Source organism: Leucopleurus acutus (assembly GCF_964270905.1).
Source record: "Leucopleurus acutus genome assembly, chromosome: 7".
NCBI classification, from domain to species: domain Eukaryota; kingdom Metazoa; phylum Chordata; class Mammalia; order Artiodactyla; family Delphinidae; genus Leucopleurus; species Leucopleurus acutus.
In genome coordinates this window covers 55,145,342-55,172,886 of record NC_139150.1, presented here as the reverse complement: position 1 = coordinate 55,172,886, position 27,545 = coordinate 55,145,342, and the positions used below count along the sequence as shown (strand labels likewise).

At 39.4% G+C, this 27,545-nt stretch overlaps 1 protein-coding gene across 2 annotated transcripts; it reads left to right on the top strand.

Annotated features, from left to right (window-relative positions):
* Positions 1-27,545, top strand: AK3 (adenylate kinase 3). 2 transcript variants are annotated; one of them, XM_082841979.1, is made up of 5 exons: positions 1-261; positions 12,933-13,052; positions 14,236-14,408; positions 15,051-15,169; positions 24,589-27,545. In XM_082841979.1, exons 1-5 carry the CDS (start codon positions 111-113, stop codon positions 24,707-24,709), a joined length of 684 nt encoding a protein of 227 aa, XP_082698105.1. In that variant the 5' UTR covers positions 1-110; the 3' UTR covers positions 24,710-27,545. The 2 variants fall into 2 exon arrangements, with proteins under 2 accessions (XP_082698105.1, XP_082698104.1); XM_082841978.1 differs by lacking the exon at positions 1-261 and adding an exon at positions 11,769-12,278.

Genomic DNA, 27,545 nt, shown 5'->3' with positions numbered 1-27,545 from the left:
GGCCGTAGCTTTCTTGCAGCGCTGCCAGCCGGCCCCGGCCTGCGGAGCGGGTGAGCGCACAGCCAGGCCGAAGCCCCACTTCCGCGCGGCCCCGGCCTCTCTCGGCGGCCATGGGGGCGTCTGCGCGGCTAGTGCGCGCAGCAATCATGGGAGCGCCGGGCTCCGGCAAGGGCACCGTGTCCTCGCGCATCACCAAACACTTCGAGCTGAAGCACCTCTCCAGCGGGGACCTGCTCCGAGACAATATGCTTCGGGGCACAGGTGGGAGCCAGGGCGGGAGGGGTGGCTGTGCGCTGTCGTCCCGGTGGGGATTTGTGGGCGGAGGGACCGGGGCTCGGGAAGTGGGTCCCAGGAATGCGGGTCCAGGGGTGCGGGCGCAGCATCTCCCAATTGCCGCCCGGGGGGTGGGGGTGGGGAAATCCTCGAGCTGCTGAGATACTGTTCCCCGAAACCTCTGGCCTCTGTGGATAGCTTCAGGTGGTTTATTGAGGGAAGGCACTAGGAAGTTAGGACACATTCGAAGCTCAAAGATTAAAGAAAACCACATGGCTTTGAGAGGTATGTCCAGCCCCAGTCGCAGCTGCTCCTAAGGGTCCATGATCTGTGTGTGGCTTATTCTCTGCCAGCCCTTGCGCTTGGAGAACTGTTAGAGCTCTCTTTCTTTTCTTTTTTGTTTTATAAATTTATTTATTTATTTTTGGCTCTGTTGGGTCTTCGTTGCTGCGCACTGGTTTTCTCTAGTTGTGGCGAGCTGGACTACTCTTTGTTGCGGTGCTCGGGCTCCTCATTGCAGTGGCTTCTCTTGTGGAGCACCGGCTCTAGGTGAGCGAGCTTCAGTAGTTGCAGCGTGTGGGCTCAGTAGTTGTGGCGAGTGGGCTCTAGAGCGCAGGCTCAGTAGTTGTGGCGCACAGACTTAGTTGCTCTGCGGGATGTGGGGTCTTCCCGGACCAGGGCTTGAACCCCTGTCCCCTGCATTGGCAGGTGGATTCTTAACCACTGCGCCACCAGGGAAGCCCAGCGCTTTCTTTTTTAACTTTTTGTTTGTTTGTTAAACGCTATGGAATTTTCTGGTTTTGACCTTTCCCCCATAATCTGAAGGCCAATATTATTTACCCTCCTTGCTGTCACAAAATTGGCTTAGATCTTTAGACACGAAAGCTGTTCTTGTGCATGGTTATCTGAAAGATTGTTTTGTTTCTCATGCCAAAAAAATTCTTGCAACTCAGCACGAAATCGAGTCAACAAACTGTACACTTTACAATGGATGGATTTTATGTAAATTATATCTTAAGAAAGCTGTTTTCCAAAAGTAACAGCAAGGTGAGTTTTTTTTTTTCTCTCTCTCAAAAGTGTTAACCTTTACTTTCCAAAACAAAGTCATTTTGAAGCTCCTTTTAAAAATTAGGACTAACCCCTTGCACAAGGTAAAAAAGGATTGGAAACAGTATGGAAGTACATAATATTAAAAGTAAAACTCTCTCTCATTCCCTGCCTCAGTCTCATTCTTCAGAGGGGAGCAGTGTCTCGTGCTTGCTTTTAGAAATCTGTATTTGTGTATAAGCACATACAGGGTATATGTATATCCCATGTTTTATGCAATATGTAATCCTACTAAATATGTGTTCTGCACCAGTGTGTTTTCACTATATCTAGGATATTTTTCCACACGAAAACACAGAAATCCATTTCATTATTTAACATTTGTATAGGTATCTATTTGCTGGATCTGCCATGGTTTATTTAACCGATCCCCTACTGATGGGTTATATAGGTTATTTCTAGGTGGGTTTTTTTTGTTTGTTTCAGAATACTGACATTCAAATGAAAAAACTGTTTTTAGCTTGTCTTGTGGAGTTCTTTGGTTTATCACCTAATCTGGTGAATTACTACTTTTATTTTTCTCCTAACATTGATCTTTAAAAAAATCATAAAGTATTAAACTTCAGAAGGTTAAACTGTTTGGCTCACTTCGTAGTATTCTTGATGCAACAGATTGCATTAGGTAACAATACACAATCCCCGGTACTGCACCAGCTTGGGGCAAGGTTATTCAAAGTGGGAAGGAGTAAAGAATACTTAAGCGATTCTCTGAAAAATAACTCAGCAGTGAGGCATAATTGCGTGTTAGAGAACACCTTCAGTGAAGAGTTAAAGATATGTTAACTTGGGAAAACACAAAACATTGAAAAAAATTAAATTTAAAGCAAATTAAGTAAACTTTTATTTTAAATTAAGAAACAACTCTCTTTGTTTATCCTTAACATCCCATGACAAGCCCGCCATCCTCTTCCTGACTCCACAACATGAAAAGAAAGGCTAGAGGGAGGGAGAAGAGGATCACTGGGAAAGATGTGCAGCCTGTTTTAGACGCCTGCTCTTTCTGGAGTCTCTACAGGCAATTCTTTAACAAAGAAAACAGAAAATGGAGTTGAGGGAGGTGTCATGAGATTGTTATTACAGATGTTCTGTATCTCAGGACTAAGAATATACTCTCAAAAAATATTTGTGAATGGATTGGATATTTCCCCCAGGATCATAGCCAAAGGAGAGGTGTAACCTTTTATTTAAAAAATACTGCTTAATGTTTTTTGATACCAAGAGTAAAGTGTATTTACTATAAAGAAAGGAAAACAATTCATGGGAGTATAAAAAAGAAAATTGAAGTCCTGTATAGTTCTACCACCCAGAGACAATTATAACTAACCCTTTGGTGCTTTTTCTTTTTTTTTCTTTCTCCTTATTGTTTCTTTTTCTTTGTTTTTTTAAATGTATATTTATTTATGTTATTTATTATTTTTGTCTGTGTTGGGTCTTAGTTGCGGCACACCGGATCTTCGTTGAGGCATGCAGGATCTTTCGTTGCAGCACAGGCTCTTCCTTGTGGTGCGCGGACTTCTGTCTAGTTGTGGCGTGCGGGTTTTCACTTCTCTAGTTGCGGTGCGCAGGCTCTAGGGCACGCAAGCTTAGCAGTTGTGGTGTGCAGGCTTAGTTGCCCCGTGGCATGTGGTATCTTATTTCCCTGACCGGGATTGAACCAGTATCCCCTGCATTGGAAGGCAGATTTACCATTGGACCACCAGGGAAGTCCCTCTCTTTTTTTCTCTGTTGCATTTGTATGTCTTTGCAGACTTGTTGTAGTCTAAATGATTGCTTAGATACCTTTTTTCACACTTATGTGAGCATATTCACACATCACTAAGCAGTCTTTTAGTTTCATCAAGATTGCACAATTGTTAATTGAAACATTTTCCTATTATTATACACTTATGTGGTTAACCATTCTTTGTTATAATTAATACTGTTATGACTATCCTTGTACACGAACATTTGGCAGCATCTCTACTTATTTGCTTCAAATAAATTCCCTAGTGATGAATTTCTATAAATACAGTACCATCAGATATGCTAAGGAAGGATGGTGCCAATTTACTTTCCAACCACCATTTCATGATGATGCTGTATTATATAACCCATGGCTGTATTTTATAGCTAAAGTTTAAAATCATCCCAGCAGATGCGATAAAGACACTGGAAATATGTGGGAACCTGTTGACTGTAGCAAACCTGGAGTAACTGTAGACCACCACTGAACCCTGCAGTCAGGAAACTTGAGCCTGCCCCTTTGTCATTAGTCCAGCCCTCATTTAGAGATGAGGAAACCGGGTTCAGGAGAGGTTAAAGAACTTGCTCAATAATAAAAACCAGTCACTGGGAGACAAAAGTGGACACCCAGGTCTCCTTGTATGCCAATTAAATTACTCTCTCCATTATGCAACATTTCCAAAATTGAGGTTCATGAGATAATTTTAGGTAGACAAAAACATTTCTCAAAAATTTTTATCAAAAATTAAATGCAAATAAAAAATAAAATTTTTTATTTCAAAGTGTATTTGAAAAATGATAACTAGCACACCAACCCTTTAATTTTGTGAACATTATAGCTTATTAAATTAAAAAGCTGGACTTCCCTGGTGGCCCAGTGGTTAAGAATCTGCCTGCCAATGCAGGGAACACAGGTTCGATATCGCTGGTCTGGGAAGATCCCACATGCTGTGGAGCACCTAAGCCTGTGTGCCACAGTACTGAGCTTGCACTCAAGAGCCCGCGAGCCACAACTACTGAGCCTATGTGATTCAACTACTGAAGCCCACGTGCCTAGAGCCCGCGCTCCGCAACAAGAGAAGCCACCGCAATGAGAAGCCCATACACCGCAACAAAGAGTGGCCCCCACTTGCAGCAACTAGAAAAAGCCTGCACACAGCAATGAAAACCCAATGCAGCCAATAAATAAATAAAGAATTTTTTAAAAAAATTAAAAAGCTGAGTCACTTTAAAGAAAATTATACAGTAAATAATAGTTCAGCTATGGCAGAAATTGTAAGGTTGCCATGTGATTGCCCAAAGTTTGAGAAACTGCACTGCAGCTTAGTGCTTCTCAAAGACAATCCTGGACTAGATGGCTACCCCTTTTGGATCTCATTTGTTCTCATTTGTAAGTTGGGGAAGTTGAACTCAGTAGGTAATCCTCAAAGCCTCTGTCAGCTCCCAAGTTTCTGTATGTCTAACAAAACTTCTATTATGTACACACAGGCAGCATAGATGTGCCTAATTAGAATGATATTGACGGAGCAAATTATTTTTGTAATGGCAAAAATTTTGATTTGTATTGAAAATAGGCAATACATTTACATGGTTTTGAATTCCAAAAAATTTAAAAGGACATTTAGTGAAAAGATCCTTTCAGAGCTATTTCATGCACATACAACCCAGAGTTTACCTATTCTTCCCTCTGTTCTTTTTTTCTTTTTTACACAAGTGATAGTAAACTGTAAGTACAGTTTTCTACCTTTAACAATATTGCTTTCTGTGAGGATTGCTCCATTTCTTTTTTTCTAACAAGGTAAGTTAGGCCTTTCTAAAATTCCATGGCTAGAATCCAGGATAGGGACTTCCCTGGTTAAGTGGTTAAGAATCAGCCTGCCAGTGCAGGGGACATGGGTTCAAGCCCTGGTCCAGGAAGATCCCACATGCCGCGGAGCAACTAAGCCTGTGTGCCGCAACTACTGAGCTTGCGCTCTAGAGCCCACGAGCCACAACTACTGAAGCCCACGAGCCTAGAGCCCATGCTCTGCAACAGGAGAAGCCACCGCAATGAGAAGCTCACACACTGCAACAAAGAGTAGCCCCTGCTCGCCACAACTAGAGAAAGTCCACGTGCAGCAGCAGAGACCCAATGCAGCCAAAAATAAATAAATATTTATTTATTTATTTATTGGGGGAAAAAAAAAGAATCCAGGATAATCCAGGCAGCTCATCTCTCTAGCTATCCATTCATTCATCCATCCATGGATTTGTCAAGCACCCAATGTGTTCTGGGTACTGGAGATACAGAGACAAATATATTTCACTGCAGGTGCTCACAGTTGGAACATGGGCAGGCCAATGGCCATAAGTCTACTCAGGCTGCCATAACAGAATAGCACAGACTGGGTGACTTAAAACAATAGAAATTTATTTTCTCATAGTTCTGGAGGCTAGAAGTCCAAGATCAAAGTGACAGCAGGATTGGTTTCTGGTGTAGCCTTTCTTCCTGGCTTGCAAATGGCCACCTTCTCACTGGGTCCTCATGTGGTCTTTCCTCTTCCTCTTCTTGTAAGGACACCAGTCATATTAAATTAAAGTTCCCCTTTATGACCTCATTTAACCTTAATTACCTCCTTAAAGGCCCCATTTCTAAATACAGCCACATTGGGGGGTCAGGGCTTCAACATATGGATTTTAAGGGACACAATGCAGTCCATACCAACATGTAAACAGGTGGTTTCAGCAGTGTGATAAGTGCTGAAACAGAGATAAGCCTGTGACATTATGGAAGTCCAGAGGAGGAACTTTTGGTTGCCTTGGAGGTTGAGGGACACCTCATCATGAAAGACCCTTTAAGATGTATCTTGAAAGATGAGTGAGAGCTTATCAGGCAACAGAGAGGAGAAAGAGGCGTGTGCAAAGACTAGGAGGACCCAGAGTATGTGGAGCTCCTTGCTGGGGCCATAGTTTGATGGTTGGGTAGAAATGGTGGGGAGGTAGGTGGGGGAGAGATAAGATGAGGCCAGACCCACTTGGACTTCTGTACAGTTCTTGAGTTGACATTCTATCCTGAAGCACAGTGGGAAGGGGAGGAACATAGACCTGGAATGGGAATTCTTTCTAGGTGCTTCACTGAGGAGGAGTCAGATTGAGTGATGGTTGGAGGGAGGACCAGGGTCAAGGGATGTTTTGATTTTCAGTATAATTCTTGTGAAATATCCTATGCATGAAAGTATTATAATTTCTTTGATGGTTAGAAGAAGAATAAAATGAACACCCATTTACCCACCATCAGACAGAAAACCAGTACTTTTGGGGTCCCCATATGTGCCTACCCATCACATTTGCTTCCTGCCCCCCCAGAGGTAACCACTATGTTGACTCAGTCTTTATTATTTGAGAAAGTTTCTTTTTTTTTTTAAGCCCGTGATTGGGTGTAAAGCTATCATTTGACTCATTCCTGTTGTTTTCCTAGTTTTATTTCAACATGTTTTTAAAGTAAAGTTTTATGTACATTATAATATAACAATGCTAAAAGCACTTTTTTTTTTTTTTTTTTGCGGTACGCGGGCCTCACCGCCGCGGCCCCTCCCGCTGCGGAGCGCAGGCCCAGCGGCCATGGCTCACGGGCCCAGCTGCTCCAAGGCACGTGGGATCCTCCGGGACCAGGGCACGAACCCACACCCCCTGCATCGGCAGGCGGACTCCCAACCACCGCGCCACCAGGGAAGCGCTGAAAGCACTTTTGGCAGGAACTAGATTAATTCTCTGTAGCCCTTTCTCTTGGCATATATAAAAGTGAACTGTATTTACAGGTTGGTCAGGCCCTCTTTTGTACTTCATAGCTGCTCCAACAATAAGTTGTTTCCAGTTAGTTCGGATATGAGGTGTGGTTGGTTTGAGTAGTCTTATAAGAATGACCAGATGTTAAAAGGAGATATAGAATTAAAAATGTTTTTTTTGTATTAATGTATTTGTGTTTTAGAATTTCTGATTATTATCCTTAAAATCAAAAGCTGGTTTTAACCCTTCCTATTCCCTTTTAAGCTTCCTTTTCTGTTTTTATTTGTGAATAACTTTATAGAAAATCAGTTTATTTTGAATGATTTACTTTTAAACTAGCTTTTTGTGTTTTGTAGGTGTGGAAGCTCCCGAATTTGTTAACTTTTTGAATAAAAAAGGAAATTTTTTTTTTAATGTGGAGTCTATTTAGATACAACATTAAATTATAGGCATCAAGGGAATAAAAATTTACTAAATGTCCAAAGAATATGCTAGACAAAAGTCCTTGCGTAATTTTAAGAGGGAGTAAAAACTTGAAATGTAATAACCAAACTGCTTAGACTATGACGTAGAGAGTTGAATCATTTTTATTTTTCTTTTAAATGGAAGCATTACAGGCTTCAGATTTTGATAACTATTGTGTTTAGTGATATAGAAAGTTGTTAGTGATATGAAAATGATTATTAGACTATGCATGGGACTATCTACTCATAAAACAAAATATTTGGAGGTTTTTATATTATCAGTTTTTTTGTGTGTGTGTGGTACGCGGGCTTCTCACTGTTGTGGCCTCTCCCGTTGCGGAGCACAGCCTCCGGATGCGCAGGCCCAGCGGCCATGGCTCATGGGCCCAGCCGCTCCGCGGCATGCAGGATCCTCCTGGACCGGGGCATGAACTCGCATCCCCTGCATTGGCAGGCGGACTCTCAACCACTGTGCCACCAGTGAAGCCCTATATTATCAGTTTTGATGATAATTATTCCTGAGTAGTGTTGGTTTTATGAGTGGCTTTTTTTGTTTTGTTTTGCTTACCAGGTAATTTTCATCTTTAATTTTTTTTTTTTTTTGGCTGTGTTGGGTCTTCTTTGCTGTGTGCAGGCTTTCTCTAGTTGTGGCGAATGGGGGCTACTCTTTGTTGCGGTGCGTGGGCTTCTCATTGCAGTGGCTTGTCCAGTTGCAGAGCATGGGCTCTAGGTGTGCAGGCTTCAGTAGTTGCAGCATGCAAGCTCAGTAGTTGTGGCATGAGGGCCCTAGAGCATGCAGGCTTCAGTAGTTGTGATGTGTGGGCTTAGTTGCTCCACGGCATGTGGGATCTTTCCGGACCAGGGTTTGAACTTGTGTCCCTTGCATTGGCAGGCGGATTCTTAACCACTGTGCCACCAGGGAAGTCCTACTTTTTCTAAAAAAACATCTTTATTGAGATATAATTCACATTACATAAAATTAAGCCTCTTAAACTATGAATCAGTGTTTTTTTTCAATTACATTCAGAGTTGTGCAACCATCACCACAATCAATTTTAAAACATTTTTATCACCCCAAAAAGACACCCTATTCCCATTAGTAGTCACTCTCCATTTTCCCCCAATGCTCCCAGCCCTGGACAACCACTGATCTTCCTTCTGTCTCTCTAGATTTGCCTACTCTGAGCATTTCATATAAATGGTGTGATGTAATACGTGGTTTTTTGTGTCTGGCTTTTTCCACTTATCATGTTTTCAAAGTTCATACACTTTGGGACTTCCCAGGTGGTGCAGAATCCACCTGCCAATGCACACGGGTTCGAGCCCTGGTCCAGGAAGATCCCACATGCTGTGGAGCAACAAAGCCCATGTGCCACAACTACTGAGCCTGTGTGCCACAACTACTGAGCCCGCGTGCCACAACTACTTGAGCCCGCGTGCCTAGAGCCTGTGCTCCACAACAAAGAGAAGCCACAACAAAGAGAAGCCACCGCAATGAGAAGCCCATGCACCGCAATGAAGATTAGTCCCCGCTCGCCACTACTGGAGAAAGCCCGCGCACAGCAACAAAGACTCAACGCAGCCAAAAAAAAAAAAAAAAGTTCATACACTTTGCAACATGTATCAGTACTTCACTTCTTTTTATGGCTAAACAATATAATTTTGTATGGATATTCCACATTTTATTTACCCACTTGTCATTTGATGAAGATTTGGGTTGTTTTCACTTTTTGGCTATTGTGAATAACGTTGCTGTGAACATTCACATACAAGTTTTCGTGTGAACTTACATTTTTATTTCTCTTGGAAAAATATACCTGAGTTGAATTGCTGCGTCATGTAGTAACTCTGTTTAAACCTTTGAAAAACTGCCACACTGTTTTCCAAATTGTCTATACCATTTATAATCCCACAAGCAATATATGAGGGTTTCAATTTCTCAACATTCTTGCCAACATTTGTCTTTTTTTTGTTGTTGTTATGTCTTTTTGATTACAGCCATCCTGGTGAGTGTGAAGTGATATCTCATTGTGGTTTCCATTTGTTATTTCCCTAATGACTAATGATGTTGAGCATCTTTCCATGTGCTTATTGGCCATTCATATATCTGTTTTTTTTGTATTCAGATCCTTCGCCCGTTTAAAAAAATGGATTTCCTTTTTAAATGCTGAGTCATAAGAATTCTTTAGATAGTCTAGATAAAAGTTCCTTATTAGGTGTATGATTTACAGGAATGTTCTCACATTCAGTGGATTGGATTTTCACTTTGGTGATGGTGTTCTTTGAAGCATGAAAGTTTTAAATTTTAATGAAGTCCATTTAAGAGTTTTGTAGTTTTAGCTCTTACATTTAGGTCTGTGATATACATATTGAGTTAATTTTTTAATATGGTGTTAGGTAGAGGCCCACCTAACCTAACCTGTTCTTTTGTGTATGGATATTCTGTTTTCCCAGCACCACTTGTTGAGAAGACCATTTCTTCCCCCATTGAATTGGCTTGGTATCCTTGTTGAAAATCAATTGACCGTAAATGTGAGGGGTCATTTCTCGGCTCTCATTTCTGTTCCATGTGTTCACACAAAAACTTATATATGAATATTCATAGCAACATTATGTCTATCCTTATGCCAGTACAAACAGTCTTTTGAAATCCGAAGTGTATGTCCTCCAACTTGGTTCTTCTTTTTCAAGATTGTTTTCAGCTATTCTGGATACCTTGCATTTCCATATGAATTTTACAGTCATTTTGTCAGTTTCTACAAAGACACCAGCTGGAATTTTGATAGGATTGCATTGAATCTGTAGATCATTTTCAAAGAGTCTTGCCATCTTAATATTAACTTTTCTAATCCACGAATATAAGCTATCTTTCCATTTAGTTAGGTCTTCTTTAATCTCTTTCAACAATGTTGTGGTTTTCAGATTACCAGTTTTGTGCTTTTTTAAAAGAGTATATTGCTAAGTTTTTTATTCTTTTTGATACAATTGTAAATGGAATTTTCTTAATTTCATTTTCATATTGTTCATTTTTGTATACTTCTGATCTTGTACCTTGAAACTTTGCTGAACTCATTTATTAGTTCTAATAGTTTTTTAGTAGATTCCTTAGGATTTTCTAAATACAAGATCATGTCACCTGGAAATAGAGATAATTTTACTTCTTCCTTTCTGGATGCCTTTTGTTCTTTTTCTGGACTCATTGCCCTGGCTACAGTCTCTGGTACAGCGTTGAAATGGCAAGAACAGATCATCTTTTCTTAAGGCTATTCTTATACTTAATATAAAATTAGGTACTTTATTAGTTAATCCCATCATCTCAATCCATTTGTTGCCATTAGTTGAGGGCTTGTCCTGAAGAGTGAGAGGGGAGGGGAGGGACCAATACTAGTTTTAGGGACTCAGCCCTGGAGAATTACGATTTTCCTCAATACTGAGCTTGAGCTCTATGTTCCCCAGAGCAGTGGTCAAAACCCTGACAACAGAGAGGTGCACACATATTAAGTATGTGGACCTTTCCAAGAGGGTATTTTAGAGAGTCCTGGGCGCTCTCAGAACCCAGGGCCTCTTCCAGATGCCGTTTATAAACCCAAGCAGTACACCTGTCAAATGGCAGCCAATTTCCATGTAGTTAATGTGCTTAGTTAGAAATCTAAAGTTTCATGAATTTGACAATTTAGGATATGTTCTGAAGTCAGTATGTCAGTCCATACCAAGAATTATGAAAACAGTCATAAACTTTAAAAAAAATTTTTTATTGGACTATGGTTGCTTCACAATGTTGTGTTAGTTTCTGCTATACAGCAAAGTGAATCAGTTATATGTATACATATATCTCCTCTTTTTTAGATTTCCTTCCCATTTAGGTCACCACAGAGCACTGAGTAGAGTTCCCTGTGCTATACAGTAGGTTCTCATTAGTTATCTATTTTATACATAGTAGTGTATATATGTCAATCCCAATCTCCCAATTCATCCCACCCCCTCTCCCCCCTTGGTATCCATGAAAACAGTCATAAACTTTGACTGTTTAATCTCTGAATCCTGAGAATTTATCCATCAGAAATAACTCAGAAGCCCCCCCACCAAAAAAAGAAAAAAAAAGTGTTAAGATCTTTAAAAGCAGAAGTGGTAGGGAAAAATCAAGACTAATTTAAAAATTTAAATGCCTAACAGTATATATTGCCATGATAGAGTATATATTTTAAAATTTTTTTTTTAGAGTTTTTTTTTTTTTTTGATGTAGACTTTTTTTTTTCGCTGCGTTGGGTCTTCATTGCTGCACGTGGGCTTTCTCTAGTTGTGGCGAACAGGGGCTACTCTTCGTTGCTGTGCTCATGCTTCTCATTGTGGTGGCTTCTGTTGTTGCGGAGCATGGGCTCTAGGTTGTACAGGTTTCAGTAGTTGCGGCACGCAGGCTTCAGTAGTTGTGGCTCGCGGGCTCTAGTGTGCAGGCTCAGTAGTTGTGGCGCACGAGCTTAGTTGCTCCGCGGCATGTGGGATCTTCCCGGACCAGGGCTCGAACCCGTGTCCCTTGCATTGGCAGGCGGATTCTTAACCACTGTGCCACCAGGGAAGTCCAAAAGAGTATATTTTTATCAAACATAGATATATACTGATGGAGTATTAGTTACCAAAAATAACTAAATTACTATATAAAATCACTGAAAAATATTTACAAAATGATGCTAAGTGAAAAAAGAGCACAAAACTATAAGTACACAGGTTTGTTTGTTTGTTTTTTCTTTGTTGGTAAGCGGGCCTCTCACTGTTGTGGCCTCTCCCGTTGCGGAGCACAGGCTCCAGACGCGCAGGCTCAGCGGCCATGGCTAACGGGCCCAACCGCTCTGTGGCATGTGGGATCTTCCAGGACCGGAGCACGAACCCGTGTCCCCTGCATCGGCAGGCGGACTCTCAACCACTGCGCCACCAGGGAAGCCCAGTACACAGGTTGTTACAGTGGCATGAAAAATTCTGAATGTGTGTAAATAGTTTGGTAAGAGATGATGAGGAAATGAAAATACTGTTGTGTAAGAATGACATACAATTATAGGTAATATATAAAAGTTGTTCATAAATTCTTTTCATGTATTTCATTAATAAAAATATAACATGATCACAGTGCTGATCTGGTCAAAAACTGAATTGTGACAGCAGCATCTCTTAGAGGATTAGAAAAATCTCTATAGTAACATGATTGCCGGCACTTAAACTGAGCCACTTAAAAATAATGACTATTTCAGTTTCTTATTTAAAAAGAAAATAATTTCAGTTAGTATATATATTTTTTACCCATAGAAAATTTAGAAAAACACAGAAAAGTGAAAATATGTTAAAAAAAAGAAAAGATAACAATTCTGTCATAGAGATGACTACTGCTAACATATTGGTTTATAGCTTTCCATTATTTTTATGTAATAGAGATTTTGAAATAGGCGTAGATTATTTTGTAATCTCTGTTTTTATCACAAAAGTTGATGATGCACATTTTCAAATGAGTGTGTTATCCAGGGGGCGTCTTTAGGTAACCAATTTCCTAGAGGACTAGAATGGGGTAGAATAGATGCACTTGCTGACTTTTCTTTTTTCCCGCCTCTGCTATAGAAATTGGTGTGTTAGCCAAGACTTTCATTGACCAAGGGAAGCTCATCCCAGACGATGTCATGACTCGGTTGGTCCTTCATGAGCTGAAAAATCTCACCCAATGTAGCTGGCTATTGGATGGTAAGTGGAATATTGAGAATATTTCAACTGCCCAAAAGGATGCGTGCAGACAGGAGAGTGAGGATTTCATGTGCTACAGACATGGATGGTGGGCAGGGGGCCTGAGTGCTGCCACTCCCCACCCTGGGGCCTTGGGGGCCAGTCATCTTCTCTGGCCTGCTTTTTTTAAATGCAAAGAGGGAAGTGGACTGCATGATTTCTAAGCTCCTTCAGATATGACTTTTTGTTCCTTCCCCGCTTTTTGAGAATATTTAGGATAAGGGAGGATCACAAAAGGAAGAAGGAAGACTGGAGAGTAACTTACAATCAGCTGTAAACATTCCCCAGCCAGAGGTGTGGCGGGATCCTTGAGGATATGTTGATTTTTAGTTTCTAGACAGAGGTGTTTATTATAAGGAATTCGCTTACACAGTTATGGAGGTGGACAAGTCCTAAGATCTTCAAAGCAAGTCAGGAACCTGGAGACCCAGGAGAGCCGGTGGTGTGATGGTGTAGTTCCAGTCTGAAGGCAGATGAGACCCAGGAAGAGGTGATGTTTGAGTTTGAGTTCAAAGGCAGGAAAAAGCCATGTCCCAATTGCAAGGCAGTCAGGCAGGAGGAATTCCCCTTAATCTTCTGGTGAGGCCAGCAACTTTATTCTATCCAGGCATATCCACATTAGGGATAACAATCTGCTTTACTCAGTCAACTGATTTAAGTGTTAATCTCACCCCAAAAGACACCCTCACAGACACACCCAAAATACTGTTTGACCAAATATCTGAGCAACCTGTGGTCTGGACAAGTTGACACATAAAATTAACTATCACGGCTGCCCTACAACTACAACAAGGTTGTCATCAGCCTTCCTGGTGTTATTGCTTTTGTTCAGATTGCTCAATATTAACTAATTTTCTTCCTTCTCCCCTTTCTCCCCATGGCTCTTTCTTCCTTTGTTCATTTTTTTTTTTTTTTTTTTTTTGCGGTACGCGGGCCTCTCACTGTTGTGGCCTCTCCCGTTGTGGAGCGCAGGCTCCGGACGCGCAGGCTCAGCGGCCATGGCTCACGGGCCCAGCCACTCCACGGCATTTGGGATCTTCTAGACCGGGGCACAAACCCGTGTCCCCTGCATTGGCAGGCGGACTCTCAACCACTGCACCACCAGGGAAGCCCCCTTTGTTCATTTTTAATTTACTTTGTAAAGGTTTTCCAAGGACACTTCCACAGGCAGAAGCCCTGGATAGAGCTTATCAGATAGACACAGTGATTAATCTGAACGTGCCCTTTGAGGTCATCAAGCAACGCCTCACTGCTCGCTGGATCCATCCAGGCAGTGGCCGTGTCTACAACATGGAATTCAACCCTCCCAAAACCATGGTGAGTATTAAGGGGGGAACTGACTTGGCCTTACGCATAGCCGACTGTCTCCAGTCCTCTTGCACTCACAGGTGACCTTGGATACCTTTGGATGACCAGAACTCCTGAGGGCATGTTCTCAGGTTACCTGGTGTAGTCAACTGGTCTAGTCCAGTCAGCTTGGTAGTAAAGGCATCCCCAGGAGCAACGGGGGTTTGTTATTCCTTCAAAAGCATGTATTGATTTCCTACTCTGTGTCAGGGAGTGTGTTAGAAATTGGGGCAGTAGGGATTAATGACACCTTGGGTTATTTAGGGCTTGCAGTTGAGATTCCCAGTCTGTAGCTGAATCTTTTTGTATATATATGTTTTTAATGTAATATATATAATAATATATAACATTAATATATAATATAAAATTATCTAGAGGCTGCTTAGAAAACCTTTTGCTCTAAAGAGAAGGTGATTGACACTGTGGAAATGATCTTGGGGTCTCATGGCTCTGTGTCGCAATGACCTGGATTTGGATTTGATTCCATTTATTTAAAAACACATTTTTGTTTGCTGCTTGCATAGATGTCTGTTTAAAAATCAGTTAACTACCTATAAAAATATCCTTCAAAAATATGGTATTTGATGCCAGCATCTTCTAACTCCCATTTAGGGCATTGATGATCTGACTGGAGAGCCTCTCATTCAGCGTGAGGATGATAGACCAGAGACGGTTGTCAAGAGACTGAAGGCTTACAAAGCCCAAACAGAGCCCGTCCTGGAATACTACCGGTGAGTTGGTCACTTTTCACAACTTCTCTTGTATGATGAATCACTAAATCATTTTCTGATTATCCATGCTTTATAGCCAAAATGCTAAAATACCAGAAGATCCAACTCAAATTGGCTTAAATAATAAAGGAAAATGTTAAAATGTTGTATACTTTGATAAATTGTCTATCAAAACAAAAGCTTAAGCTTAAAAGAAAGTTTTTTGCTTTCATTTGCTTTCATTGTAATAGCTGTGGAAATCAATAAAATAGACTCTTAGCAAAAAAATAAATAAAATTAAAAAAAATAAAGGAAATGTATTTGCTTGTCTAACAGAGAAGTCCAGAAGGTAGTTTGGGCTTCATTTGCCCCTAGGTTTGATCAGAATTTTGCTCTTCTCTCTGTTTTGTATTGGCTCTGTCTTTAGGCTTCCTGCATAGTTATACATGGTTGCCAGGAACAGCCACAGCATTCTCTTTATGAAAGGCTGAGGGGTCGCCTTCCCCCCAGTGAACAAAAGCCTTAGATTGAACCAACTTGAACAGCCACTGTGGTCAGGGAATGCTTTGTATTCTAGGCCTAGGTTACTGCCCATTCCTGAACCAGTCACTGGGATGGGAGAGATTACACTCATTGGTCCACACCCAGAGCAGGGAGTGGGTCAGTCTCACCCAAACTCTGTTATCTAGTGGAGGGAGGGCTGGAATGAATGCCAGGGAGGCAAACCTAATGGTGCCCACTCCCTGTGACAATAGAGGACACTACAGCACAGAAGACTCTCAAAGGACATAATCCTCAGATCATTTATTTGCCAAACAGTCTTTAGAAGTTTATATTCAAACATAGTTTTGTTAACTCTTAAGGGAAGTCATATCCCACCACAAATATGGGAACTCTACTGAATTAATAATTGACTCAGGTTAAGAAATAATTCCGTTTCTTTACTCAGCCTTCCCCTCTCCTAACAGAGGATTGATTACATTCACTTTCCTTTCATTCATTCACTTACTGAAAAATGACTCAGCATTAGGACATGACAGTGCTGTGGTTAGAGCACAGACTCTGGAGCCAGAGTGCCTAAGTTCAAATCCCAGCTCACCATTTATTAACTTGACCTTAACCTCTTGTTTAACCTCTGTTTTCTCCACTGTAAAAGGGGGATGAGACTAAAGGGTTGAAAGATGGAGTTAATATGTGTAACTCTTAGAATTGTGTCTGACACACATTAAGCACTATATAATTATTAGCTATTATTATTGTTGTTGTAATGGGGTAACTATGCAGTGAATTCTGAAGCAGTAGTCTCCAAATTATTTTAATAGTTATTTCTGGAGGGTGAAATTACAAGGGAGTAGCTGTTACTATAATTTTGTGATTGATATATAAAGAGCCTGGCTCTACAGATTACCAGCTGTGTGGCCCTGGGCAAGGTGTTTCAACTTCTGTGCCACAAATTCTTCATTTGTAAAATCAAAGCAGTATTAAATAGTACCCACTTTATAGGGTTGTTAAGGGAGTGAAGTGAGAGAGCCCCTGTAAAGACTTACAGCAGTCCTGGCACTGTTAAATCACTCAGTGGTAATGATTATAATTTACTCGGTTGACACTGTGCTAGCTAGGCCCCTGGTCCACACAGATAATTAGACCCAGTCCCTGCCAGCCCCAAAGAAACTCACCTTCTTTATGAGGCAAAGTGCTGGGTAAACAATATTCATCATACAATGTGATACGTGCTTATGTGAATCAGAGACCTAATTCACCCTAGCTTAAGCAAAAGGGAAATTTATTGGTCATGTAACTAAAGGGTCCAAAGGTAGATAGTTTGGGTCCAGGTGTTCAAACAGTGTCATCAGGCCTTAGTCACTCCACTTCCTTATGTTGGCTTCAATCTCAGGTGGGCTCTCCCTGTGTGAGCCCCTCAACATTCCAGCTTACCTCCTACCAGTTTACCCCAGCAGAAAAGAGAGCCTCTTTGCCTGCAAAAGTCCTGGAGTTAGCACTAACTAGCTCTGATCATGTCCATACTCGAGTCTGGGAAGTAGGGACAGTACCATCTGAATCTCACAGACTGAGTTTGGTGAAAAGGCTGTTTCCCTAAAAAGCATTTGTTATTCGTTCAAAAGTAACCAGAAGAAGGGAGAACACATTGTTGCTGAGCAGATAACACTGTGAGGCTATTAACAGAGGTAATAACAGAATGCAGTGGAAATACAGTGGCTGTAGGGATTAGTTCTGTAAAATGTGGGAAGGGAATTTGGGGAAGACCGTAGAGATGAAGTGTATGGCCCGGGTCCCTATCTCAGGAGGTAACCTAGTCTTTCTCGGCTTCTGGCTTTTGCTACCTCTTGCCACCAATCAAAGCATTTCCGTCTAAGCTCCTGCACATAAAACTAGGACTAGACTTAACCAACAATTAAAAGTGGTATTTGCAGCAGCCTTAGAGTCTGCCTTGTTATTTTAAAATACCGACAGTTGTATTGTTGCTCTTAAAACTTCTCAGCTGTGGGACATCTGATAGTGTAATTAAGTCTGCATTTACAAGCAATATGATGCTTTTACTTTTTAGAGGAACAATAGCTGAAGCTGGCTCCATTTTATTACGTAGAAATTAAGGTGACACATATTCGTCCAAGGTACACAGCTTTAGGACTGAATAGGTGCCTATAGTTGTTCCCTCAGTAATTAACCCACTTCTGACATTGGCTTGACTTTAAGGTGGCTCTTCAAGAGGCTTACAACAGTGAAGAAGCTTGTTCTCTTGAAAGTTTTACAAGATGTCTGTGAATTTAGAAGCAGGAGGGCTTTAGCAGATGTTTCTTACCAAGAAAATAGTAGGAATTATTTAACTTAGTCTTAACTGGCAAATCTTATGAGGTATCCAGAAAGGAATGCTTTTGTTCCCAGTGAAACATCTTAAAATCTAGTGAAGGGCTTCCCTGGTGGCGCGGTGGTTGGGAGTCCGCCTGCCAATGCGGGGGACGCGGGTTCATGCCCTGGTCCGGGAGGATCCCACGTGCTGCGGAGTGGCTGGGCCAGTGAGCCATGGCCGCTGGGCCTGCGCGTCCAGGGCCTGTGCTCCGCAGCAGGAGAGGCCGCAGCGGTGAGAGGCCCGCGTACCGCCAAAAAAAAAAAAAAAAAAAAAAAAAAAAAAAAATCTAGTGAAAAGGTTGCAGAAGTATGACAGATCCTGTTTTTAGAAAGTAATAAACCAGAGTTCTTCATTTGCTCTTCTGCAGCCTTTAAGCCAGTGTGTATATGAGTATCTGGAGGAGGACAGTAAATAAGAGGAATGCCAGAATCTCTGGCAGGAATCTGTTTTGAAAAGCAGCCCCTGGATTCTGATACTTCTCACCACTGAACCCTCAGGAAACTGGAGTGAATAGACTTTGGCTGCTGGCATGGTAACAAGCCAGAGAAATCTGCCTGGGGAGAAATGGAGAAACCCAATAGGAAACAATAAAAACAACGTTTTAAAATTCCCTTTTCCCTAAAATGCAGAAGGAGAGCATAGAGAAAAAATAAACCAAGTGAAAGAAGGAAGGATAATCAAGTATTAGAAAGCTGTCATGCAAAGGGGTAAGAAGACAGAGAAAGCCAAGGATGTTCTGGTGTTTAGCAGGACCTGTGTTTGGAAACCTACTACCATTTTGGTGATTTGGGTTATTGCTTTACATCCCTAACACATAGTTTTATCAGTAAAATAAGGAAACTTGAGCTTTAAAGAGGATTAAGTGAATTATTAGCACTTAGCACATGCTCAAAAAATGATAGGTGCATCTTAAAAGTGACCGTTTGTGTTAGCCAGAGCACACAACTGAAACCAAAATCTAGGTTTTCCAACACCCAGCCAAGTGCCTTTCTCTTTTGATCACACAGACCTATACTTATGGACACCCTTAAATCTACACTATCATCTTTTAAGAATCATTTTGAAAAGCTCATTAGGAAAACTCAGACCTGTGGGGGTTTTTTCTTTCATTTTCTAAAAATTGAAGTATAATTGACTTACAATATTATATTAGTTTCAGATGTACAACATAGTGATTCAATATTTTTTTATTAGAAAATGATCACAATAAGTCTAGTTACTGTCACCATACAGTTATTACAATATTATTGACTATATTCCCTATGATGTATATCACATCCCCATGACATTTATTTTATAACCAGAAGTTTCTACCTCTTAATATCCCACACCTATTTCCCTTATTCCCCTGTATCCCTCCCCTCTGGCAACCAGCAATTTATTTTCTGTATGTGGGTCTGTTTTTCTTTTGTTACGTTTGTTCATTTGTTTTGCTTTTTAGATTCTACAAGTGAAATCATACAGTATTTATATTTCTCTGACTTACTTCACTTAGCTTAATACCCTCTAGGTGCATCTATGTTTTTGCAAATGGCAAGATTTCATTCTTTTTTATGGCTGAATAATATTCCATTTTATATACATACTACATCTTCTTTATGCATTCTCCCGACACTTAGGTTGTTTCCATATCTTGGGTATTATAAATAATGCTACAATGAACATGGAGGTGCATATAGCTTTTTGAGTTAGTGTTTTTGTTTTCTTTGGATAAATGCCCAAAAGTAGAATTGCTGGATCATATTGTAGTTCTATTTTTAATTTTCTGAGGAACCTGCATACTGTTTTTCACAGTGGCTGAGCCAATTTCCATTTCCATCAACAGTGCATGATGGTTCCCTTTTATCCACATCCTCACCAACACTTGTTATTTGTTGTTTTTTTGATAAAAGCCATTTTGATAGGTGCGAGATGATATCTCATTTTGCTTTTGATTTGCATTTCCCTGATGATTAGTGATGATGAACATCTTTTCATGTGTCTGTTGGCCATCTGTATGTCTTCTTTGGAAAAATGTCTGTTCAGGTCCTCTGCCCATTTTTTTAATCAGATTGTTTATTTTTTTGATGTTGAGTTGTATAAGTTCTTTGTATATTTTGGAATTAACCCCTTATCAGATAAATTATTTCCAAATATCTTCTCCCATTCAGTAGGCTGCCTTTTCATTTTGTCAATAGTTTCCTTGGCTGTGCAAACCCTTTTTAGTTTGATGTAGCCCCATTTGTTTATTTTTGCTTTTCCTTCCCTTGCCTGAGGAGACAGATCCAAAAAAATATATTGCTAAAACTGATTTCAAAGAGCATACTCCCTCTGTTTTCTTCTAGGAGTTTTATGGCTTCAGGTCTTACATTTAAGTCTTTAATCCTTCTTGATTTTGTGTAAATGGTGTGAGAGAGTAATCCAGTTTGATTCTTTTCCATGTAGCTGTCCAGCTTTTCCAACACCATTTACTGAAGAGGCTGCCTTCTCCCCATTGTATATTCTTGCCTGCTTTGTCATAGATTAATTGACCATACAAGTGCAGGTTTATTTCTGGGCTGTTTATTCAGTTCAATTGATTTATATATATGGTTTTGTGCTAGTATCATACTGTTTTGATTACTGTAGCTTTGTATTATAGTCTGAAGTCAGGGAGCATGATGCCTCCAGCTCTGTTCTTCCTCAAGATTGTTTCAGCTATTCAGGGTCTTTTGTGTAACCATGCAAATTTTAGAACTATTTGTTCTAGTGCTATGAAAAATGACATTGGTATTTTGATAGGGATTACACTGAATCTGTATATTGCCTTGTGTAGTATGGTCATTTTAACAATATTGTTCCAATCCATGAACATGGTATATTTTTCTATTTTTGGGGGTCTTCTTCAGTGCCTTATAGTTTTCTGAGTACAGATCTTTTACCTCCTTGGTTAGATTTATTCCCAGGGTTTTTTGTTTTTGTTTTAATGCAATTGTTAGTGGGATTTTCTTAATTTCTCTGATAGTTTATCAGTGTATAAAAATGCAGCAGAATTCTATAAAAAGAGGGAGAGGACTCAAATCAATAAAATTAGAAATGAAAAAGGAGAAGTTACAACAGACACCGCAGAAATACAGAGCATCATAAGAGACTATTACAAGCAACTCGATGCCAATAAAATGGACAACCTGGAAGAAATGGACAAATTCTTAGAAAGGTATAACTTTTCAAGACTGAACCAGGAAGAAATAGAAAATATGAACAGACCAATCACAAGTAATGAAATTGAAACTGTGATTAAAAATCTTCCAACAAACAAAAGTCCAGGACCAGATGGCTTCACAGGTGAATTCTATCAAACATTTAGAGAAGAGCTAACACCCATCCTTCTCAAACTCTTCCAAAAAATTGCAGAGGAAGGAACACTCCCAAACTCATTCTATGAGGCCACCATCACCCTGATACCAAAATCAGACAAAGATACTATAAAAATAGCAAATTACAGACCAATATCACTGATGAATATAGATGCAAAAATCCTCAACAAAATACTAGCAAACAGAATCCAACAACACATGAAAAGGATCATACACCATGATCAAGTGGGATTTATCCCAGGGATGCAAGGATTCTTCAATATACACAAATCAATCAGTGTGATACACCATATTAACAAATTGAAGAATAAAAACCATATGATCATCTCAATAGATGCAGAAAGAGCTTTTGACAAAATTCAACACTCATTTATGATAAAAACTCTCCAGAAAGTGGGGATAGAGGAAACCTACCTCAACATAATAAAGGCCATATATGACAAACCTGCAGCAAACATCATTCTCAATGGTGAAAAACTGGAAGCATTTCCACTAAGATCAGGAACAAGCCAAGGATGTCCACTCTCACCACTATTATTCAACATAGTTTTGGAAGTCCTAGCCACGGCAATCAGAGAAGAAAAAGAAATAAAAGGAATACAAATTGGAAAAGAAGAAGTAGAACTATCACTGTTTGCAGATGACATGATACTATACATAGAGAATCCTAAAGATGCCACCAGAAAATTACCAGAGCTAATCAATGAATCTGGTAAAGTTGCAGGATACAAAATTATTGCACAGAAATATCTTGCATTCCTATACACTAACAACGAAAGATCAGAAAGAGAAATTAAGGAAACAGTCCCATTCACCACTGCAACAAAAAGAATAAAATACCTAGGAATAAACCTACCTAAGGAGGTAAAAGACCTGTACTCAGAAAACTATAAGACACTGATGAAAGAAATCAAAGATGACACAAACAGATGGAGAGATATACCATGTTCTTGGATTGGAAGAATCAATATTGTGAAAATGACCATACTACCCAAAGCAATCTACAGATTCAATGCATTCCCTATCAAATTACCAGTGGCATTTTTTACAGAACTAGAACAAAAAAATCTTAAAATTTGTATGGAGACACAAAAGATCCTGAATAGCCAAAGCAGTCTTGAGGGAAAAAAACAGAGCTGGAGGAATCAGAGTCCCTGACTTCAGACTATCTACAAAGCTACAGTAATCAAGACAATATGGTACTGGCACAAAAACAGAAATATAGATCAATGGAAGAGGATAGAAAGCCCAGAGAAAAACCCACGCACCTATGGTCAACTAATGTATGACAGAGGAGGCAAAGATATACAATGGAGAAAAGACAGTCTCTTCAGTAATTGGTGCTGGGAAAACTGGACAGCTACATATAAAAGAATGAAATTAGAACACTCCCTAACACCATACACAAAAATAAACTCAAAATGGATTAGGGACCTAAATGTAAGACCGGACACTATAAAACTCTTAGAGGAAAACATAGGAAGAACACTCTTTGACATAAATCACAGCAAGATCTTTTTTTAATTCACCTCCGAAAGTAATGGAAATAAAAAATAAACAAATGGGACCTAATGAAACTTAAAAGCTTTTGCAAAGCAAAGGAAACTACAAACAAGACAAAAAGACAACCCTCAGAATGGGAGAAAATATTTGCAAACAAATCAATGGACAAAGGATTAATCTCCAAAATATATAAACAGCTCATGCAGCTCAATATTAAAAAAAACAAACAACCCAATCAAAAAATGGGCAGAGACCTAAATAGACATTTCTCTAAAGAAGAGATACAGATAGCCAAGAAGCACATGAAAAGCTGCTCAACATCACTAATTATTAGAGAAATGCAAATCTAAACTACAGTGAGGTATCACCTCACACCAGTTAGAATGGGCATCATCAGAAAATCTACAAACAACTAATGCTGGAGAGGGTGTGGAGAAAAGGGAACCCTCTTGCACTGTTGGTGGGAATGTAAATTGATACAGCCACTATGGAGAACAGTATGGAGGTTCTTTAAAAAACTAAAAACAGAATTACCATATGACCCAGCAATCCCACTAATGGGCATATACCCAGAGAAAACCATAATTCAAAAAGACACATGCACCCCAATGTTCATTGCAGCACTGTTTACAATAGCCAGGTCATAGAAGCGACCTCAATGCTCATCGACAGACGAATGGATAAAGAAGATGTGATACATATATACAATGGAATATTACTCAGCCATAAAAAGGAATGAAATTGGGTCATTTGTAGAGACATGGATGGATCTAGAGACTGTCATACAGAGTGAAGTAAGTCAGAAAGAGAAAAACAAATATCGTATATTAATGCATATATATGGAACCTAGAAAAATGGTACAGATGAACCAGTTTGCAGGGCAGAAATAGAGACACAGATGTAGAGAACAAACGTATGGACACCAAGGGGGGAAAGTGGTGGGGGTGGGGGTGGGATGAATTGGGAGATTGGGATTGACATGTATACACTAATACATATAAAATAGATAACTAATAACCTGCTGTATAAAAGAATAAAGTAAAATTTAAATATTAAAAAAATGCAACAATTCTATATATTAATTTTGTATCCTACAACTTTACTGAATTCATTTATTAGCTCTAACAGTTTTTTGGTGGTATCTTTAGGATTTTCTATATATAGAATCACGTCATCTGCAAAATGAGTTTTAGTTCTTTCCAATTTGGATTCCTTCCCCCCCCCCCCGCCCTTGTCTGATTGCTGTGGCTAGGACTTCCAATACTATGTTAAATAAAAACGGTGAGAGTGGGCATCCTTGTTTTGTTTCTGATCTTAGAGGAAATGCTTTCAGCTTTTCACCATTGAGTATGATGTTGGCTGTAGGTTTGTCATATATGGCCTTAATTACATTGAGGTATGTTCCCTCCATACCCATTTTGTTGAGAGTTTTTATCATAAATGGGTGTTTAATTTTGTCCAAAGCTATTCTGTATCTATTGAGACAATCGTATGATTTTTATTCTTCAATTTGTTAATGTGGTGTATCACGTTGATTTGTAGGTATTGAACCAGACTTGCATCCCTGGGATAAATCCCACTTCATCATGGCATATGATCCTTACTGTTGAATTTGGTTTGTTAATACTTTGTTGAGGATTTTTGCATCTGTGTTCATCAGTGATATTGGCCCGTGATTTTGTTTTTTTATGCTGTCAGACCTGTCTTTTTTTGGTTTGTTTTTCATCCTTAGGAAAAAAGGGGTGTTGGAAACATTCTCCGGAACAGAAACCAACAAGATCTGGCCATGTGTATATGCTTTCCTACAAACAAAAGTTCCACAAATAAACCAGAATGCATCAGTTACTCCTTGAGGAAAAGTGCATATAACTAGTAAGATGAGCAGAAGCTCCTTGTCTGTGCATTTAGAAGTTCATTGTCCTAAGACTCTGGCATGTATAAATTCTTTGAAAATTGTGTTTTATTTCTGCTGATTTTATTCTGGAAATTAAGGATGTGCCAAATGAGTCAGATGTGAAGATTCATCTTTTGAAATGTCTATTGTGTTTTATCCAGTTATCTTCTATGGATGCACAATTAAAAAACATCAGAGATGTCTCAACTTTTGAAAATTACTGAGCATAATTAAAAGAGCAGTTGGTAATAATCTAAGTTTTGTTTAGAAGAGGAGTGGTTGATAAAGTTTCCTTATTTTTCTTGAAAAGTAAAAAAAAAAATTCCATGTCACTTGTGCAAAGTGTCTTATCAGAGGCTTTTGTGTAGACTGATGCTAAAAAAGAGATCTCTAGCACTGTGGTACAGTTTTGTGGGACACTGTGTCTACAGAATTCCAGAAAAAAAGCAACGGGATTTACAGATTAGTTGCAGAATGCAAATTCACTGCTGCCTTTTATTGACCTAAAACAAACAGACTGCCAGATATTTCTCCAGCAACATGGGTTTATTCGAGGTCAGCAGATAATTGCATTTTGGGGTCTGCAACCATGGTGAGCCATGTGCAAGTCCTCCTCACAGCAAGGGAAGGAGAATGCTTTTATAGAGGGAAAAGGAAGCTGGGAGGGCTATAGTAAACAGAGTCCGTGGCTTTTCATTGGCTGAGTCCTTGCCAGGAAAGGAGAGTCTGTCTTCTTCTGTTGGGCTCTACTATCTTCACAAGTCATGAGAGCTCCCCCTTCTGGTCTCCTGACTCTAATTGAGGTGTCTATTATTTTTTTATACTTTACACTAGCAAACTTATAGTAGCCATATATGCTATATTTTGTTGTTAAACATACTTTCAGTTTACTCCAGATTTTTGATTTGCTATAAAAGTATCAATTAGCATATAGGAAAATATATTTTTCTATGACTTACTTTCTTTTGAAAATAGTTGTGTACTGAGGGATATGATTTGTTAGAAATTGACAGCATAAGTTCTTGCAAAAGCACCAAAGTTGAATTTTCAATAGAATATGTAATTAAACTCTTATGTTTTCAGGTGTTACTCAGGTTAAGAAATGTGTGCTTTAGGATCTACTTGCCAGTTTCTCTTTTTGATCCAAATGTACGATCTGCCTTGATGAGTAACAAAGAGAAAGAAAGAAAAGAGACAGACAGAAAGAAAGAAGCGTAAGAGAAAACCCATGGCACTACGTAAAATAAGCATACTTTTTCATTAGGAAATCAATCATGTTTGCCTGGGGAAAATTCCCTTGACATAAATAACAATCATGATTAGTAAAGGTGTAGCAATTAAAAGGATTTACATGACATGTTAAAAAAAAAAACAGGAAACTGATTGATTTTGCTTGGAAGAGTTCTTTATTCCTAATCAAAGAAGTTGACAGCTACTAGTGTTAACTGCTATCCTACCTTAATGGGGAAGAATTCTGCCGGTGAATGTAATCTGAGCAGCCATTTTAAAACGAAAATGATTTGATTCCTTAGTGGGGCAACGGGATGCGTGCTTACACGGTGGCCTCTTAGGAAGAGCAGGGCAACGAGAGGTGAAGGAGAAATCCGACAATATCTTCAATCTCTTACTTGGTGCTAGATGAAATGAAACAAGTCATCGTATAAACAATTATTAACTGCCTTTGAAAATTTGGCCCGTTTTATGCTAGGCACTGAAAATACAAATGCCAGCAAGCGATTCTTACATATCTTATGGGGAAAAAAAACTTACTTTTCTTAGATTTTTAAAAATTCAATATTGATCTTTCAAAAATGTACCAAGGCTTTAAAGTATTATGGTAAACATTTCATCCTTCACGAAACTTCCTTTAATGCCTTATTTGAATGTTAATATTATGTGCATTCTAAAAATGTTGGGAACTACTAAACTTATGAATTATCAAACATACATTAATATCAGTGTATTAGAATTAAATGAAAGTTTAGAACTGTGGATATTACATTGTCTTTGGTAATTCACAGGGCCCACTCTATCTCACCTTCCCTTCTGCTGCCCTGATGTCTCATTTGCTTCTGAATTAGTGTCTGCTTTCTAAATAATAATTGTCTTAAAACAGTACTGTTTTAGATACATAGGCTGGTTTCATTTTACACTTTATCTCCTGCCATAATACTGCAGCCATACTGGCCTTCTTGACACCTTGAGGAGATTTAGAAATCAAAAAGAGGGATAGAAGAACATAGCTATGAAAATTAAGACGCTTCTTCCTGTGATCATTCCCTCCCCACTCCCAAAACAACCCAAAGTTTTGCACATACATCCATTACTTTGGGAGACGCCCACACTATTAAAAAAAGAATTTGTTTTCTGCTATAATAACTATCATTATGATTTATGTGTCACATGAAAATATGAGTTGAATGCCATGGCCAGAAGCTATTATGCCTTAGTTAAAACTAATAAGACTTCAACCCATTACCTTATTTTCTAGAGTACCAGAAGTTATTTTGGTACACATTTCATAAGCAGAATGTGCTGTGGGAAATGCAAAGTGGCGGTTAGTACCATCCAGAAATCTTATTTAATTCCATTTGAAATAGTTCAGATTTCTAAACCCTACCCCACAGCTGCTTCCCCTCCAGCTATTTACAATGGTATTTGAGCAAAATATTTTGGACATTCATACTTTGTGACAAAACTTACCTATGTTAACAACAAATCATGGTAATTACAGACCTCAGATTATATTAAATTTCTGTAACACTGTAACCAACAACAATAAATTTGTATTTTAA

What these genes read in the sequence shown, in the direction of transcription:
- AK3 (XM_082841978.1), top strand. Translation starts at nt 12,011, where the DNA reads ATGATGCTAAGTGAAAAAAGAGCACAAAACTATAAGTACACAGGTTTG. An exon ending in CAGGGAAGCCCAGTACACAG is followed by an intron (nt 12,279 to 12,932) that starts GTTGTTACAGTG and finishes CCTCTGCTATAG; the next exon opens with AAATTGGTGTGTTAGCCAAG. An exon ending in TCAACCCTCCCAAAACCATG is followed by an intron (nt 14,409 to 15,050) that starts GTGAGTATTAAG and finishes ACTCCCATTTAG; the next exon opens with GGCATTGATGATCTGACTGG.